This window comes from Heptranchias perlo, chromosome 32 (genome assembly GCF_035084215.1).
Source record: "Heptranchias perlo isolate sHepPer1 chromosome 32, sHepPer1.hap1, whole genome shotgun sequence".
NCBI lineage: Eukaryota > Metazoa > Chordata > Chondrichthyes > Hexanchiformes > Hexanchidae > Heptranchias > Heptranchias perlo.
The window spans coordinates 10471586-10488365 of record NC_090356.1 but is presented as its reverse complement, the minus strand read 5'-3'; the positions used below and the strand labels follow the sequence as shown (position 1 = coordinate 10488365).

Genomic DNA, 16780 nt, shown 5'->3' with positions numbered 1-16780 from the left:
TTGGGATTCAATAGTGGTAGCCCTAGCTTTGCCCCCTCTCTTTCTCCCCCTTTCCCCCCTCCCCCTTAATCATGGGTACTGAGGCTAGTTGTGCCTCTGTCACTACCTGGGCTGAGCTCTAACTTAGCACAGACCAAGTATCAAACCTGCAACCTTCCTGATGTATTTAGGAGCCTTTTATTTTACCAACTAAGCCATTGGAAGCTGGATGCAAATTCAGACTTGTATTCTACACAGGATCAATTCCTAGTCAGGAGTTTGGATTCTGATCTGGAGAAATGTCATGAGGTGTTGCTTCTGTTTGAGATTGGATGTGAATGAAGTCATGACCTGATTGCTGCTTGATTGACAGATACTTGGGGTCAAAATGCTTGCCTGCCCACTTGGGAAGTGGTGATTATGGTTTTAAAATGTACCCGACTAGCCCAGAGTAGTCTCTTGAAATGCCATGTGTTATAGTTATGGATATGCACTTGGATAATATATTCATAGTGTGAAACTTTACCTCCCACTTCACTACGCTGTTATACTTGGGCGCCTTCTGGTACTTTGCACTAGTAGCTCTTTTTTTCAACTGAGTCTAGATAATGAGTCATGACTGGTTATTTGACTGTCGAGGGTGGGGCATGCCTCAAAGAACTGATCTTAGCCACGCACCCCACCAGCAGGGCCTGTGAGATAGCAATCAGGAGTGGGAGCTCTGGACGACTTTTTTTTACTTTAGTACTAAAGCCACTTTGAATATATCCACTCCCTATTTCCTCCCTGGCTGGGGTTGCCTTGCAAAACACGGACTGAGATTGAACCTAGGTCTTTCTGCGAGGTATGGCTCACTGTATAGTACTTTGCCAACTGGGCTATTAGGGAAGTTTTTTATTTTTAAAAAAAAAGTAACCAAAATTTTTTAATTGAAACTTTATGAACTGACTTGTTTCATCTTGTAGTAATTTTTAAAATTTATTTGCATTTTAGCTAAATTTGGTGCCAATGCTATTCTGGGTGTTTCCTTGGCTGTGTGCAAGGCTGGTGCTGCGGAGAAAGGGGTCCCCCTTTATCGTCACATTTCTCATCTAGCAGGCAATACACAGGTTATCCTACCTGTTCCAGTAAGTTTCTATTTCAAGCAAGCTTGAAGAATTATAAAGTGTATTCTGCATGGCAATAAAAGGAAGGTAAAATATTTGATTTCAGATCTTTTAAGTTGTACCCTATATATTGGTCAAGGTAAGTAAGGGGAGAAGACAAGAATGTTGCACATAGGTGCTTTGGGAAGTGGGAGTCATTTCTCTAGATAGAGCAGGACTGAATTAGGGAGCGAAGCCACAGTTCTACTTACCAGGGCTCAAACTTAGTCAAGACCTGTGCCAGTATTTGTGGTAGATCCAGGCCAAGGTGGATTATTTAATGTTACAAGTTGATTGTTTCCTTTGGCAGTATCTGCATGCAAATAAGATTTTCCATATTAGACTTGGGAGAGCTCAGTACTATTCTGATTTGTATCAGAACAGTTACTGGAATTAGACCATCTACTGACAACACTTAAAAGTTTGTGTTCATCTTTCCAGGCTTTCAATGTGATCAATGGTGGATCTCATGCTGGCAACAAGTTAGCCATGCAGGAGTTCATGATCCTGCCAATTGGTGCTGCCAACTTCAGGGATGCTATGCGCATTGGTGCGGAGGTGTACCACAACTTGAAGAATGTCATCAAGGACAAATATGGGAGGGATGCCATCAACGTTGGTGATGAGGGTGGATTTGCACCAAATATATTGGAAAACAAAGAAGGTAGGTTAACTCGTTCTGTGTCCACTTTTGTTCAATTGATGACAGATGAAATGTTGAGATCACTATCTAATGCAGATATAAATGTGATTATAACCGATATAAAAGAAAGACTTGGTTCTACAAGTGACTGGTTGGTTTTTAAACGCCTCAACCTGCTTTACAGTTATTTCCCAGCCAGCTTCAGTTGCTTTTTTTTCTTGGATCTGGTCATATTATACAGTAGAGTATTTTACAGTAGTGTATTCTGGTGATGGGTGGGGAGAGAATAACTTTGCCATTATCTATCCTACCATGGGATACTCATTCAGGAATTAAATGGGTATATCTTTGGAAATATAACAAGGCTGTGCATGCCTGGCAAATGCATTTGTATCTGCACCTAATGAGAACTGGCATTCATATATAGCACCTTTCACAACCTCAGGCCATCCCAAAGCACTTCTCAGTCAAGTGCTTTTTTTTTGAAGTGCAGTCACTGTTGTAATGTAGGGAAATGCAGCAGCCAATTGGCACAGAGCAAGGTCCCACAAACAACAATGAGATAAATGACCAGATAATTTTTTAATGGTGTTGGTTGAAGGGATGTGATATCCAGGACATGGGGAGAATTCCTGAGCTCTTTAAACAGTGCCATAGGAATGTTTACAGACAGACGGCCTTGGTTTAGCGTCTCATCTAGAAGATTGAACCTCCAACAATGCAGCACTCTCTCTCCGTACTCTACTGTAGAGTCAGTCTAGATTATGTGCTCTAATCTCTGGAGTGGGGCTTGAACTCAACTTTCTGAATCCAAGGTGAGAGTGCTACCCAGTGAGCAAGTTTTTTTTTTTGATTGCTGTCAATCTATTAAGTCAGATTTTAGCCTGTATTTTAAGCCCCACTTGACTGTCCTGGGGTTTAATATTGGAAGTGTTCAATTCAGTTGGATTTTAGTGGTTAATAAATCTTCAGATTGTGTATACCATAATACACTTTTCAAAGTCCTGTTAAGTGCGGCGCCTAAAACCAAACTTGGCTGAGAATGATGCTGTAAATTTGGCTTGATGCAAGAATGCTGAACTGTTGACCCAGTTGCTTATCTTGATTGCTGAATCTGCAAGACTAAAAAGCAGCTGTGAACTAATCATAGCTTGCTGCTATATGGAGCACAAGATGTGTTACAGGTAGCAACAAATACTCTACATTGGTTTGCTTGCTGATGTGCTGAAAAAAAACCCAACTTTCTGCAATTGGTTATTTGAGCAGAAATTGCCATCTTTAATTCGGGTGTCAGATCGAAATTAAAACTGAAGCTTAGTAATTAAACAGCATGTTGTGATTTTTAATGAACAAGTCATACAGGAGGGTTTTAACTTTCAACAGTTGTACCAGACTCCTGAGGTGAGATGTGCCCGCCTGCTGATCTAGGACTGTATATCTTGGCTTGTGGAAACCCTGGGTAATGGTTACTGGTCTTTTGCAGTAACATTGCACAGGAATTTACAATTCCCAGTACATCTATCCATTCAAATGTGGAAATATCACTCTTGGGACCAGACTGCAGGCCAACTTCATATATTTTAAGTGTAGATATCTATACGAACTTTAGAAAGTAGGCAATATGACAGCTACACAGCATTATAACAAATAGAATCCATTAAAGTGTCAGCCTGTTCTGATTGACTTTTCTTCTGTAGAAGTCTTGTACAGAAGAAAAATAACTCACATTGATAGCATACCTTGCACGTCCTCAGGATGTCTCAAAATGCTTCAGAGCCAATTAATTACTTTTGAAGTGTAGTCACTGTTACGTAGCCAAACATGGCAGACAGTTTGTGCACACCAAGTCCCCACAAACAAAGGAGATGAATGACTAATTCGCTGTACTAGTGGTGTTGTTTGAGGAATGAGTGTTGGCCAGGACACTGAGAATTCCCTGCACTGTTTTGAATAATGCCATGGGATTTTTTTTACGTCTGCCTGAACAGGCAGTTAGGGCCTCTGTTTAATGTCCCATGTGAAAGATGGCGCTCCTAACAATGTAGCAGTCACCCCGTACTATGCTGGAGTGTCACCCTGGATTATCCATAATAGGGCTTGAACCCACAACCTTCTGACTGAGATGAGTGCTACCTACTGAAGCAAACTCGTGTAGTCTAATGTTGCAAACTGTTCAATAAGCTCTACGCCAGCAATTCCTTTTTGATTTTTAAGACTCTCCTTGAGATTAGCCTTTGTTACAGAAGTCTTCTGATGCATTCAAAACAGGAAAGAAATGTGCTTTCTGGGCACTTTTCCCTTTTTGAAGCGAGAATTGACTAAATCAAATATCAAAGTAATAATGATATGATCTGTGATGACGACTCAATATTACCTGAAGATTAATATGCAGTGCAAAAAGGACTAACTGCAGGTAACTGAAGTGGACCTTTTAAAAATACATTGGTGCTATAACCATATTGGAGTAAGTTAAACCAGTGTAATCTGAAGTGTTTGCTCAAGTTTTGGAATTTTGTTATCTTCAATTAGTAATTTAAACACACTGTTCCCAATCACTCATGGAGCAAATTGTACGGATCAAGATAAAAACTATCAGACCATGTTCTCACAGGTTGACTTTTTTATTTTAAATTGGAAGAGAACAGCCCTTCTTAATCTTAAGTTGCCATAAAGATATAAACTTTATTAAACTTAAGTTTAGGAGGAGTTCTATAAATGACAATTGATGAGGGTTTGTATAGAATTATGATGGGGAAAGGGAGATTTTTAGCAACAGGAACAATCTCTCCACAAATGTATTTCAACGAAAGATTATTGCAAAAGTTTATTACTAGTTTTTTGTAAAATGCATGGTGTACAAACTAATTGACTCCGATATAAAATTTGCCAAAAATGCACAGAAGGTTCAGACAAAAGAAACAAATATTTCCCCTGATTTGTAGGTTAAATTACCTCCGACTGGCCCCAATGGCTCTAATGACCATATCCAGGAACTGTGGTATGAAAACTGATCTAACTTCCTTCTTGTGTGAACGGTGGGAGCCTGTGTTCTGATGTTGTGATTCAATTCATGAGCTGCCATTAGCACCTTTACTTCAGTGTTTTTGCTGTTTCGCTTTGAGATCTAGACAGTCGGCATATAATTATACGTAGTACTTGAACAATTTCACCGACCACTGCCTCCTCCTCCTCCCCCAGAACAATAAGTTATGCATGGCAGGGTCTGATTACTGTAACTGTTAAATCAACCTCTTATTGCGACACTTTGCCTGCAATCTGGCTTGTGTTAAAGTGTGTAAATGAAAAGGAGCTGCATGAAAGAATCCTGTTGAAGCAGCTCAGCTGCTGCAAGATGATCTGGATGCATTTTAACATGGTCTGATCACAAGTGGAATGTTAAAACAGTAGGTTGATCTAGCACCGCTATCCAGTGAAACGAGTAATCGATCACATTTGAAGTGTCATGCATAATAAGGTATGAACTTGGGCAGTTTCAAAACTGCAATTGTGTGTGAGGGGTGGGGGGAGCTGAAAAAAGATTGATCATTTTGCGAGTCGAGCAAAATGGACGTATAGTAGGAGGTAAGATGGGCTGTTTATTGCCCTTTTTCAGATTTATTATATTTGTATTTAAAATGTTCAGATTTGCTTTTTTTTCTTTAAAATGAATTTTCCGTGGGATGTCCGCCCCATCTCAAACAGGGTAACTCTGCTGGGAATGGTCTGCAGGCAGCCCAGTCCCACGGTACCTCACCAAAGTGGCCAATCTTCATGTGAGCTTAGATGGTGGGATGTTGATAGGCAATTCGACTGCAGGGAGCATCACAGACCAGCCTAATCTCTAAGTCTTTGACATCCATATGTGTGGTGTTTTCAATTAGGAGTCACTAGGATAGTTGGGAATGAAAACCCTGGTTGATTTTTATTCTTCCCTCCCCTAACCTCTGAGTTTCTGGTCTGTATGGCTTGATGTTACGCTAGTAGTACTTGACTCATTGGATCATTGCTGAAGCCAAGAACCTCATTGTACGTTACCAGTTTGTAGATTACCCACTTCTCTATATTTTGGAACTATATATAATCCGAATGCACATGGCAAATAAGTGAAAGTATCGCTGCCGATTGTCAGGTGTCATTTTTCTCATTTCAAGTAACTTATTTTCCATACATGTAGTCAAATAAAAACAAAGTACTGAAGATACACAACAGGGTCTTCAGAAGATGTAAAGAGAAAAGATAGGTTTAGATTCAGGATGTGGTTCCTTTCTCTGAATTGGACGTTAGGAATTAAGTGAGCCCTTTATGCATTTTCCCTCCTTCCTTCTCCACCCTCTCTCCTAGATTACTTCAGGTGCTTGCAGCTTTGAACTGCTGCGAGGGCAGGAGGGGTTCGGGTGAGTTGAAGGAAACTTTGAGGATAGTGCCATTTCACTGTAGGATGATGGATTTAATCCTAATGTAAAGATTGAGCAATAGAAATATGGAATCTTTTTCATATTCCAATATTAAGTAAACCAAATTTGTCCTGAATTCACCCTTTCAATCAGCCAACCTATCCCTTCCTATTTTCCTCCATCAAAAAAAATCCTAATCCAGGCATAACCTTCAATTGTTGAATTATATATTGAAGTCGTGGAATATTCACATCAGCTGATTTTTAGACTAGCAGCTTCTAAAGGATTACAGTTTACAGGACTATGCTCAACATAAATGCAATGAGTAATGGAACCTGGCTGAGATACAAACTGGCTTGGTCCCTGAATAGGCTTACTATTTGTAAACTAATGACCACATCTGCAGTGGTTTTAATTTGGATTCATGTGGAAAAAGTGTAGTTGACTGTTACAGAAACAGACTAAAAATTGAATGAATGGTATTTCCATGGATGGGGGGTGAAAATTGAATGTTTTTTTAATATATTTGTCAAAAGTAAGAACAAATAAATGTCACCACTAAACTGAACTCTTGAACGTATTACAATTGCTCTACATTGCAGCGAAGTGAGGAGTAAGTTGCCCCAATGGCTCAGGAGTCTGTCTTTAAAGGTCAGAAAGATCCCAGATGTGATCCTGTTCTTGGCTGAGTTAGCTGACCTCTGGCAGGATAATGCAGGGATGCTACAGCTGGCAGCAGCACCCCTGGATTGGAGGGGGGGAAATTGGTCATAGTTCCCATATTGCTATACAGCAACCCCCGACTGGAAGTACCCTTTTGCACACTGGCTGAGGAGAGGGCCAGCCTTGGCTGTGATGTCCAGTACAGTTGGATAGCCTGCTGGCACTTGCCATTGAGGCTCGCACATTAATTCACATTTGGGCAGGGTGCAGGAGCACAATAGTTGATTGAAGCCTTACCCCACTGGGGGTCGGGGGGAAGAGAACATTTGCTGCACTCTAAAGGGAGGAAAATGCATATATCCATTTCACTTAATTGTTGAATGCTGTGCCATTATGAACCTAATTAATTCTCTCTCCTGCTCAGATTACGATCCACCATGATGTTTTCTGCGAGCTTACAAACCAGTCTCACTTTTACTTCAAAATCGAATGGTTTAAGTTTTGTTTTTAAGAATCTCTTGAGGTTCTGAATCTTTTTCTTGCCAATCTCCTCTTCTCTTCCCATCCCTCAAAACTTTTCCAAGTGGCTGTTTTGCACGTACGAGCCTTGACACTGTCAGTAGCCCAAACATGTCCTCAAGTTATGTCTATGTAGTGAATTTCCAGCAAGGGCTGCTGAATGGTGATGGGAGCAGATCTGAAATCTAAAATTAATAGATTTTAATGTGAATACAACATGTTTGAGGTAATCTAATTTTTATTTTGGTGCATTTAGCTGACATTTTAATGTATGGTACTTCGTTTTTAGCGTGACTAAGTAACCTACTTTCTCACTCTGCTTCTGTAGTCTCGCTGCCCCACACATAACCACTGTTGGAAGAGAAAAGGCGGGGGGGGGGGGTGGGGGAGAAAGAATTCACCTGCCCCAGTGCTACTTTGAGGCAACCATTAGATACGGAAGAGCAGCTGACTAGCCTTGATTCGCTTCCATGGGACAATGAGATGGCGAACTCGAGGGTTGAATCAGCACCTGTGCCTTAATCGTGTTGGTGCTCCAACACCACAGCTGTGCTCCATCAATGGTATACAAAATTTCCTTGAATGGTAACCCAAATCAGTGTGAACAGGCTACACCAGACTGGTCTGTGTTGTTAATCTTGATTGCATAGCTGGCTGGTAGCCAAATGTTCAACTAATATAACATTTTTACTGTAATCCCAAAGGGAACTGGAGCTGGTATATAAGGAAGCACTTGTTTCCAATTTTCTCACTTCTTCAGAGGCATTGATTCCTGCTCGTGTGCAATTCCATTTGACCTAGTGCCTTGGCCAAATGGCCATTCTTCAAGCTCAGCGTGTGCTAGTCTCTTTGGCTGGGGAAAGGGGAGCATCATGGCCAAGCCACAAGTCAGCCAGCATTCCTAACTCTGATTACTATCGAATGACCTTCAGTGGAAATGCATGTTCCGGTGAAGGTCATTGGTTGGCAGTCAGGGTTAGGAGCCCTAGCTGCCTGCTGCCCCCGCCCCATGACTTTTTTTCTCCCCTCACTTGTGCCTTAACAAAATCAAGTTGCAAATACTATTGAGGCTACTTCGATTTTGACTATTTCTCTTACAGCTTTAGAACTGTTGAAGACCGCCATCGATAAAGCTGGTTACTCGGACAAGGTTGTGATTGGTATGGACATAGCAGCCTCTGAATTCTTTCGTGATGGGAAATATGACTTGGATTTCAAATCCCCACCTGATCCCAGCCGTTGTGTGTCTCATGACAAGCTGATTGAACTTTACTTAAGTTTCACAAAAAATTACCCTGGTAAGACTCTACATCTTTTATTCCTACAGTGATTGCTATACCTCTGAATTAAATCTATATGGTGTCAATGGAGATGGTGACAATTCTTAATATTTGGTTTGAGGTCAAATCTAGCATGCTGTTGCCCTGGCTAAGATCAGCTCACTTCTGATAGCTTAGTGCTTATCCCATTGGACCATCACTGAAACAAAAATTAGATTTAAAACTTCAATTTGTTTGCAGAGGAATGCCTTAACAGTTCATAGGTCAGTCACACTACAGCTCGTGTTACTATGAAAAGATATCTGCTTTTTGAACTCTATTGTATAATCCTTCAGAGTTGATGAAACAGCCACAAACTGTGAGCTACAATTTCCTTGTTTAACCATACGGTATCCACAGTAACGTATTGTGGATTGGCTTTTACATGTTGTAATCAATGTTAGTAGGGTCAGTGATTGGGGAACATTTAGAATTGGAGCAGTGACTCAATATCAAGTCTGCTGATGGTAAAATCTTTACACAAAGTTGCAGCATGTTCTGATTATCTAATGTGGAGGGATGGCTATGATTTGAAAGCTTTGGAACAAGCAAAGTATTTTGTTTATAGATTTTCCCATCACCAAGCAATCTGCCCTAATGGGAGGGGAATCTCACCTGCTAGGTTACTTATTGATCCAAAATGTGATCTCAATCACTGGGCATGAGGCACAATTCTTAAGTTGCTGAGAGGATAGAAATGAATAGTGCAATAATGTAAAAAAATTTATTCAAGATAATCCTGTCAGCTATTCTAATGGTTCAACTTGTTTGGTGAATAACTGAATTATCCCAGCATAGTCTCAATGCCTTGAGGAAGGAAGAAAATTGACAAAGGAAATTGGAGAGGGGGGAGGAGCAACCAACCTTATCCTCTCCAATTCCTCAATTCCTCAATGGATCTAGATGTTCTCTCCCCAAAGCATGGAATCATCCTGAAACCCAATACAAAGAGGGGACAAATGAAGACCGAAGCGACTAAACCTATTTATGCTGGTGACATGATACAGGTGTTCAAAATAGGATAAAGTATAGCTGAGGTGGAAGTCTCAAGCAATGCGCGTCGTACTAGAGGATACAAGTGTAACATTCAGATGCTTCAAGCAATGTTTGAGATTGGGGGGTGAGGGAGAAATTCCCCCACAGGATAATGCACATGTGAAACAGGTTTTTAGAGAAGTTGATTTGAGGTAATTGGCACTCATTTTTGGATCTGTATGTTGAGAAGCAGGATTGAAGATTATGGAAATTACAAAACATTGCTTGATTTTGCAACGCCCTTTTTTTTTTTTTCCCCCTTCCCCTCAAAGGAGTGGTTGTGGAAGGAAGTTAGTTTTCCTTTAAAGTAGTCGATGAACAGGTGGTGTTGAAGGGAAGTCCACCATAGAATAATCATAAATGTAGCTGGACTTGGTGGGCTGAATGGCCTTTTCTTGCTCTGGATATAATTGTTCCTTGTGCTTTTTGCAATAATATTACCCTAAAATGCGTGAAGAGATTCAGAAAAGTTAACTTTGCTTTCCAGTTGTCTCCATTGAGGATCCTTTTGACCAAGACGATTGGGCAGCCTGGACACAATTTACAGCTGCAGCAAACATCCAGGTGGTTGGTGATGACTTGCTTGTGACAAACCCTACCCGGATCGCCAAAGCAATACAAGAGAAATCCTGCAACTGCCTACTGCTGAAAGTAAACCAGATTGGCAGTGTCACAGAATCCATTGAAGCGTGAGTCCTTCTTAGTGTTTATAAAAGCAACTTGCATTTACCTTTTTTAACGTAGGATAAACTTCCCAAGCCGCTTCAGAGGCGTAACGAGACAAAAATGGATGCCATGCCAGAGGAGGAGATATTAGGTGAGATGACCAAAAGTTTGCTCAGTTGGGTTTTTCGCAGGGTCTTGAAAGAGGAGAGGGAGGTGGAAAGGCATAGAGATATAGAGAAATCCAGAGTGTGGAACCTTGATGGCTGAAGGTACGGCTACCAATAGTTTAGTGAAGAGAAGGAGGGGGGGGTGCATAGAGACCAGAATCCAAGAAATGGAGAATTCTGGAGGAGTTATAGGGCTTGTGGAGGTTCCAGATCGGAAGAGGCAATGCCATGAAGGGATTTAAACGTGAGGATGAGAATTTCAAATTGGAGGAGGCATTGTGGGGACCAGGAGCCAATGCAGGTCAGCAAGGGTAAGTCAGGAGTGAGTGGGACTTGGATGCGGGATAGGATATGGGAAGCCGAGTTTTGGATAAGCTAAAGTTTAAAGCGTGGGGGATGGGAGGCCGGTCAGGAGAGCATAGGAATAGTCAAGTCTGGAGAATAAGATGACTTGAGACTAGTGCAGCACAACTCAACGGCATTCAGCTTTTTTTAGTCAGTTGTCCACTTTCTGCTGCTGCAGATTTTTGCAGAAGCTTGCACTCATTTCGCAAAGTACTAATGGGAGAAATTTTTTACTTTGCAACTAAATTTAAGATGTCGATGCTGACTGATTTTGTCATGTAAGTTGCAGCTTGAAAGAGATACTTTGTGATGGGTCTAGAACCTTTCTATTAAAACCTCTTTCAAAAGCTTGTAAACCTCACGTTCCATCTGTGAGCAAAATAGTCTTTTTGGAAACTGTCCTGCCACTTGTGTTTCGACATCGCCTGATTGAAATCACAGCACTGTCATATGACAGGTCTTCAATTAATCATTTAGAAAAGACTCAACTGCCTTTTAATTTATTGGTGGAATTCACTCGCCAGGATACTTTCAAACAAAATTCCTTCTGGAAAGTGCCATTGTCTATTCTCGAATAGGATGTACTGAAAGGACATACCAGGTTTGTCAGCATCTGTCAACAAAAATGGATAGATAAGTTTGGGTGGGAGCCATTATTGGAAAGGCTCAACAACAGGTATTTATCAGAAATCTTAACGCATCTGTTTTTCTTGCCAAGTGCCGACAGGCCTGCTATGTGCTTCTATCATTTTTTTAATATCTGATTTCTAGTATTTTTCCTTTTCTCCTAATTAAACTTGCAAGACATCTGCAACTTGGCTTCAGTTCACAGGCCTGTTTGATGTTAACTGTGCATAGTTCAGGTCATGGAGTCTGTCAAAAATCTGACAGTTTATTTTGTGAGCCGTATGATTGTGAAATCCTGCAAGAAATGGCTTTACTAATTAACTCTGTGATACTTTCAGGACAAATAGTTCCATCAACAGGAATTGACTGTATATTGGCAATCTGTCCTACCCGGCTCGATCCAGAGTGGTTTGAAAAAACAATTGATGTAAATCCTGTTAAGAGGAGGCTATTGATTGGTCTTGAGTTTGCCAGTACTGATGCTTTACTGTACTGGAACATTCAATTCTAGTATTTGAGCACCTTCTATAGATAGTTACAAAGCAATCTAAATATTTGAACAAGAGCTAACTAACTTAGTCCCACTTCAGTTGCTTCCCATTTACAGTACCTCAGGGTAAGTTGCAATTTAAGTTATGCACAGTCTGGTTCTGCTTATGTATCTATTGCAGCCCAAGGCTAGAAATAAACTCCAGGCATGAGTCAGGCATATCCAATGTTAAGAGCATTAAATAGACTGTCAGAACTCTGTCTGCTCCATAAATTGCAACGCTATTTAAATGAGCTCAGACAGCACTGGAGCAGTGGGATATGTTGGTCATATTAGGATTAGCTTTCTGGCCTGTCCTTGTAACTAAAGTACTATACAAGCATTTACTGATGGCCCGGTGGGTAAAGGCACCACCTGGTGGTAGTAATCTGTGCAGACCAGAAGTGTTTGGTTTCATGCTGAATTAATTGATCACTAGTAGGTGTGCTATAGTTGCCCTCAGTGCCTTTTAGGCAAGGGAGGGAACAAAACATCAAACTGGGATCCTACTCCTAATTACCATTAGTCACCCTGGCTGGAAAGTGAATGTAGGGCTGGAAGAGGAACAGGCTGAGCTGCGATGCCCTCCACAGTTGAATAAAACACTCCTGGTCTAGGTGTTCTCAGGATGAACTTTCAGGCAGCAGGTAAGGTATTTGTGTGCTGCTGGCACCTGTGAATTGCAATGCAACACGAGTCAATGCCTTGGGAGAGGAGGAAAGAAAATAGGCAGGGGGAAGAAATAAAACTCCCAAACATTTAGTAGGGGATAAGATTTTACTAGCTGGTGTATCAGGGCAGAGCCAGGATACTTCATTCTAAGATTGCACCTGTAGCAAGATGAGAGTGGATAGTCTGGGAAGCAAAGCTTTAAATACAGTTGTAAAAATGAGTGCCAGTGTAGACTAAAATCAAAAAAGCTTCCATTCTGATGGACATAGATAAGAACTGCAGGTCCTGTCACGCTGCTGAATTTTATTTATTTAAAAAAAAATTTCTTGGATGTGGGCAACAATGGCAAGTCAGTATTGGTTACCCATTGGGCATTGAGCAAACCACAGTGCATGTGGTTGAGGGGAAGTCTTGCGTAGGCTACACCAAGCAGGGGTGACACATTCCCTTCCCTGAAGGACATTTGCCAATCATTTGGAATTTTATGACCATCTGACAGCTTTCACATTTTTATCCTGGTCCCAGCCCACAAATTACCATTATTTAATTTGATTTTACATCTTGGTGGGATTTGAACTCTGGGTTGCTAGTCCAATACCATAAACCAATAGGCCTCTGTATCCCTTTTCACCAAGCCCTCCCTTCCTTCCTTCCCCCCCGCCCCCCCCCCCCCCCCCACCTTGAATTTCTGAACAGTAAAGTTGAGTAAGTAATTGAAGTGGAATCCTTGCGCATCAATATTTTTATTGGTTGACCTAATTTTTATTTAAATTTCCATCAGATGTAAGCTGGCCCAGTCAAACGGATGGGGTGTAATGGTGAGCCATCGCTCTGGGGAGACTGAAGACACTTTCATCGCTGACCTGGTTGTTGGACTTTGCACTGGCCAGGTAAGCACGAGGGACCAGCTCATCTTTTACGTCATTAATGGATTTTGCTGTACAAAATCAAGACTTGAAGACAGTAATGGCGCAGTCTAAAAGCAGTGCTGCCTTGGAGGGGCAAATTCTGGAGTTAGAGGATAAGACGACCGTGATTTGACTCTCTTTGACCACCATTTTGATGCAGTTAACAATTAAGATTGTGGATAAATTGACATGCATAATCAAGTTTGTATGGTTAAGGATTACTTTTTTTCATCTTGTGTAACAGAATTCACAGAAACGGGACTAAAAATGTAGTGAATTTTTAATGTGTTCTCAGATTAAGACTGGAGCTCCTTGCAGATCAGAACGCCTGGCCAAGTATAACCAGTTAATGAGGTAAACTGTTTTCAAATTTAAACGTTTGGTTCATCAGTGAGAGCTGTCCCATGAAACCAGTTTGTAGATGAATGAAAGCATTAATGTCCAAATTTTTTCCTTGTTAACTTTGGGGGCGATTTTAACTGTTCCTGCTGGGCAGTAAAATGGGCGACAGCACATTGTCTCCATGTTTAACATCCCACGTGACTTTCCCTTTCCGTTGAAAGGGTGGTCGGAATGGGTGTAAGATGGGCGGCCAACCTGCTTCCTCCCATTTCCCCGCTCGGCAACAGTTTAAAATCGTCCCCTTTGCCATTTTTAAAAAAAACACTTGTAGCTCTGGTTTCATATCATCATTGAAATATTCAAGCGTTGTACAGTGAATCACTTTTGAAGCACAGTGACTGTTTTATGTAGGCAAACACCATGGCCGTTCTGTGCCAGTAACATCCCTAAGACCACTGATGCAACCCTCCCACCATTGGGAATTCGAAACTAACATTTAACGGGACCTGGCTTGTCCAGTTTGTCCCTCTCTCTGCTCTCCCCTCTCCACCTACCATGTGACAGCTCCAGTGTTGTAGGAAGCAGAGTGGGGGGAAAAAAAAAACTGAGGTAAAAAGGGGAAAGTGACTTTTTGACCCAACGCTGCCAATATCCTTCGCTAGAGGGGTATCGGGGTATCAGCGTTTTGCCAGAGCACGGCCTTAATGTTTGAGAATCACAAAATCTAGTCATCTTCAAATTAATCAAGAATGACTGGTTTAAGTGAAAGCTTGTGAGCAGGGCATGTGTTGGTGGTAGGCTGTATCCCTATCATTTGGAATTGGTTGACCAGAACACCAGAAAAACTCCATGGTCATCTTTGATATCCAATTGAACAGGGAGACAGGATCTTGGTTTGAAGTCGAATCTGAAGGAGACAAATCAGCATTGGAGTTGGCCTTGGTTTTCTGTTCAAGTCACTGAAATGTGTTGGAGGCATACTGGTGGTTCAATTGGTAAATATTCTGTGTGAGACCAAGCTACAGAGACCATGAAGGACCCAGGTTCGATCCATGGTCAATGCTGAGTTAGCTGATCTCAACTAGGATAGCTGTAGAGGTGCAGCAGTTGCCCTCCTTTCACCATAGGGAGGGGAAAATTAGCCATGGTTTCTGTCCCTGATTGATACCTGGTGACGTGTCCTGTAAAGTACCTCCTGGCCCCATCCTGTTCTCCCTCCCTCCATGTAGGTATCTGGTTTGGACAGGATTAGGCCTGACTATTACTTTATAGGTTAACATGAAAATGGGCATTTGGGTGAGGTACTAGAGTGCCTGGGCACCTATGGAACTCCATCCCAATTTAAGTCTGACTGGTGGAGTAAAAAAAATTGGAAGTGTCTGTTTCTGGGGCTTAAATTTCTTGGTTGACCTCCTAATCTGGATTTGATAATTGTGCATTCTGAAGGTAACCTTTAACCTGGACATGGGTACAAAATGTTCCAGTGGCCTGCAATTGGAAAATGTATTATGAGAAATTAAGTTTTCCTCAAGCTGTTACTTGTGACTCCTTGCTGGAAAGTTAAACAACTGCCACTTGATGAAGCACCAGTGAACAGGTTTCATTCAGGATCTTTTCAATAGTCCTTTGCCTTTAACCCTGTGAGGACCTTTCAACTTTGTCATGACATCATGACCAGAATAATGGTCAATGACAGTGCCTTTAAGTAGAATGTTCATCTTTTGCTTTATAACTTCTTTCAACAGAATTGAAGAGGAGCTTGGGCAGATGGCTTGTTTTGCTGGCAGAAATTTCCAGAACCCTCTTGCCAAATAAACCAGGCAACATGTTTTCTGTTGGCAACCCAGTGTTTAGAGCAGCTTTTACTTTGTGTTCCTCCTGTACCAGCAAAATTGACATTTGTTTTTGTACTCTCATTGTTGCAGAATAAATGTTCTAGTAGAGGAAAGGGAAACGTGTCCAGTTGTGATGTGTGTTCCTTTCTCTGAAAAAATAAATGCAAGGCTTAAACCATCATGTGTATTTACTGTGTTTATCCAAAAGATTATACCGATGTTGAGATCTGAGAATGTCTCCAAGGTGTGTTGAGTATTAATGAATTGACTATTCTTAAGTATTCCTGTTGTGGTTTGAAATGTTAGGTTGCGAGTCTCTATTAATAAGCCATCAAAATGCTTTTCTAATTTAAACTTGAATTTATAATCCCACTTGTAGATAGCCCATTTGGGGAGAGGTGGGGGAGTGCTGTCTGGTATAGCACAAAGAATGTCCCAGGTTTGGTCCATGAGCTGTGTTGAGTTACCTGATCTCAACTGGGACAGCAGTCTGGGTGCTACAATTGGTCCTTGTCTCCAATTGTTCTACAATGACATGTGCTGGAATTTCCGTGCATGTTGGGATTGGACAGGTTCAGACTTGGCTTTGATACCCTCCATGTTTGAATAGCCCACCAGCACTGCCTGTCTGGGTTCATGTAAAGAATGCCCATTTGAGCAAAATACAGGTGTGATACCTGTACCCCCAACAAGTCTGCTCTTTCAGGAGAGAGCAGGGAAACTCATTTGTCTAATTTGAGGTGTCCAAAGCATGTCACTTGGTCTTGATTGCATCAATAGAAGAGGCTGTTCTCTGCTGAAAAGCAATATTAGCTTTAAAAAAGAAAGACTTGCATTTATATAGCATCGTGCACAACCTTAGCCAATGAAGTACTTTTTGAAGAGTAGTCACAATTGTAATGTAGGAAATGCAGCAGCCAATGTGCACAGCAAGGTCCCACAAATAGCAATGTGATAATGACCAGATATCTGTTTGTGATAATGGTTGATGG

The 16780-nt window shown here is 41.4% G+C and overlaps 1 protein-coding gene across 2 annotated transcripts in view; it reads left to right on the top strand.

Moving 5' to 3' along the window:
* eno1a (enolase 1a, (alpha)) overlaps nt 1-15967 on the top strand; it is a 42846-nt gene extending 26879 nt beyond the window's left edge. For both annotated transcript variants that reach the window (XM_067970331.1, XM_067970332.1), the window contains exons 6-12: nt 973-1106; nt 1566-1788; nt 8444-8641; nt 10185-10386; nt 13485-13593; nt 13907-13965; nt 15699-15967. In XM_067970331.1, coding sequence (XP_067826432.1) covers nt 973-1106; nt 1566-1788; nt 8444-8641; nt 10185-10386; nt 13485-13593; nt 13907-13965; nt 15699-15768 — 995 coding nt within the window. In that variant the 3' untranslated portion in view covers nt 15769-15967. The remainder of the gene's footprint in view (nt 1-972; nt 1107-1565; nt 1789-8443; nt 8642-10184; nt 10387-13484; nt 13594-13906; nt 13966-15698) is intronic.
* The last annotated feature ends 813 nt before the right edge of the window (nt 15968-16780 follow it).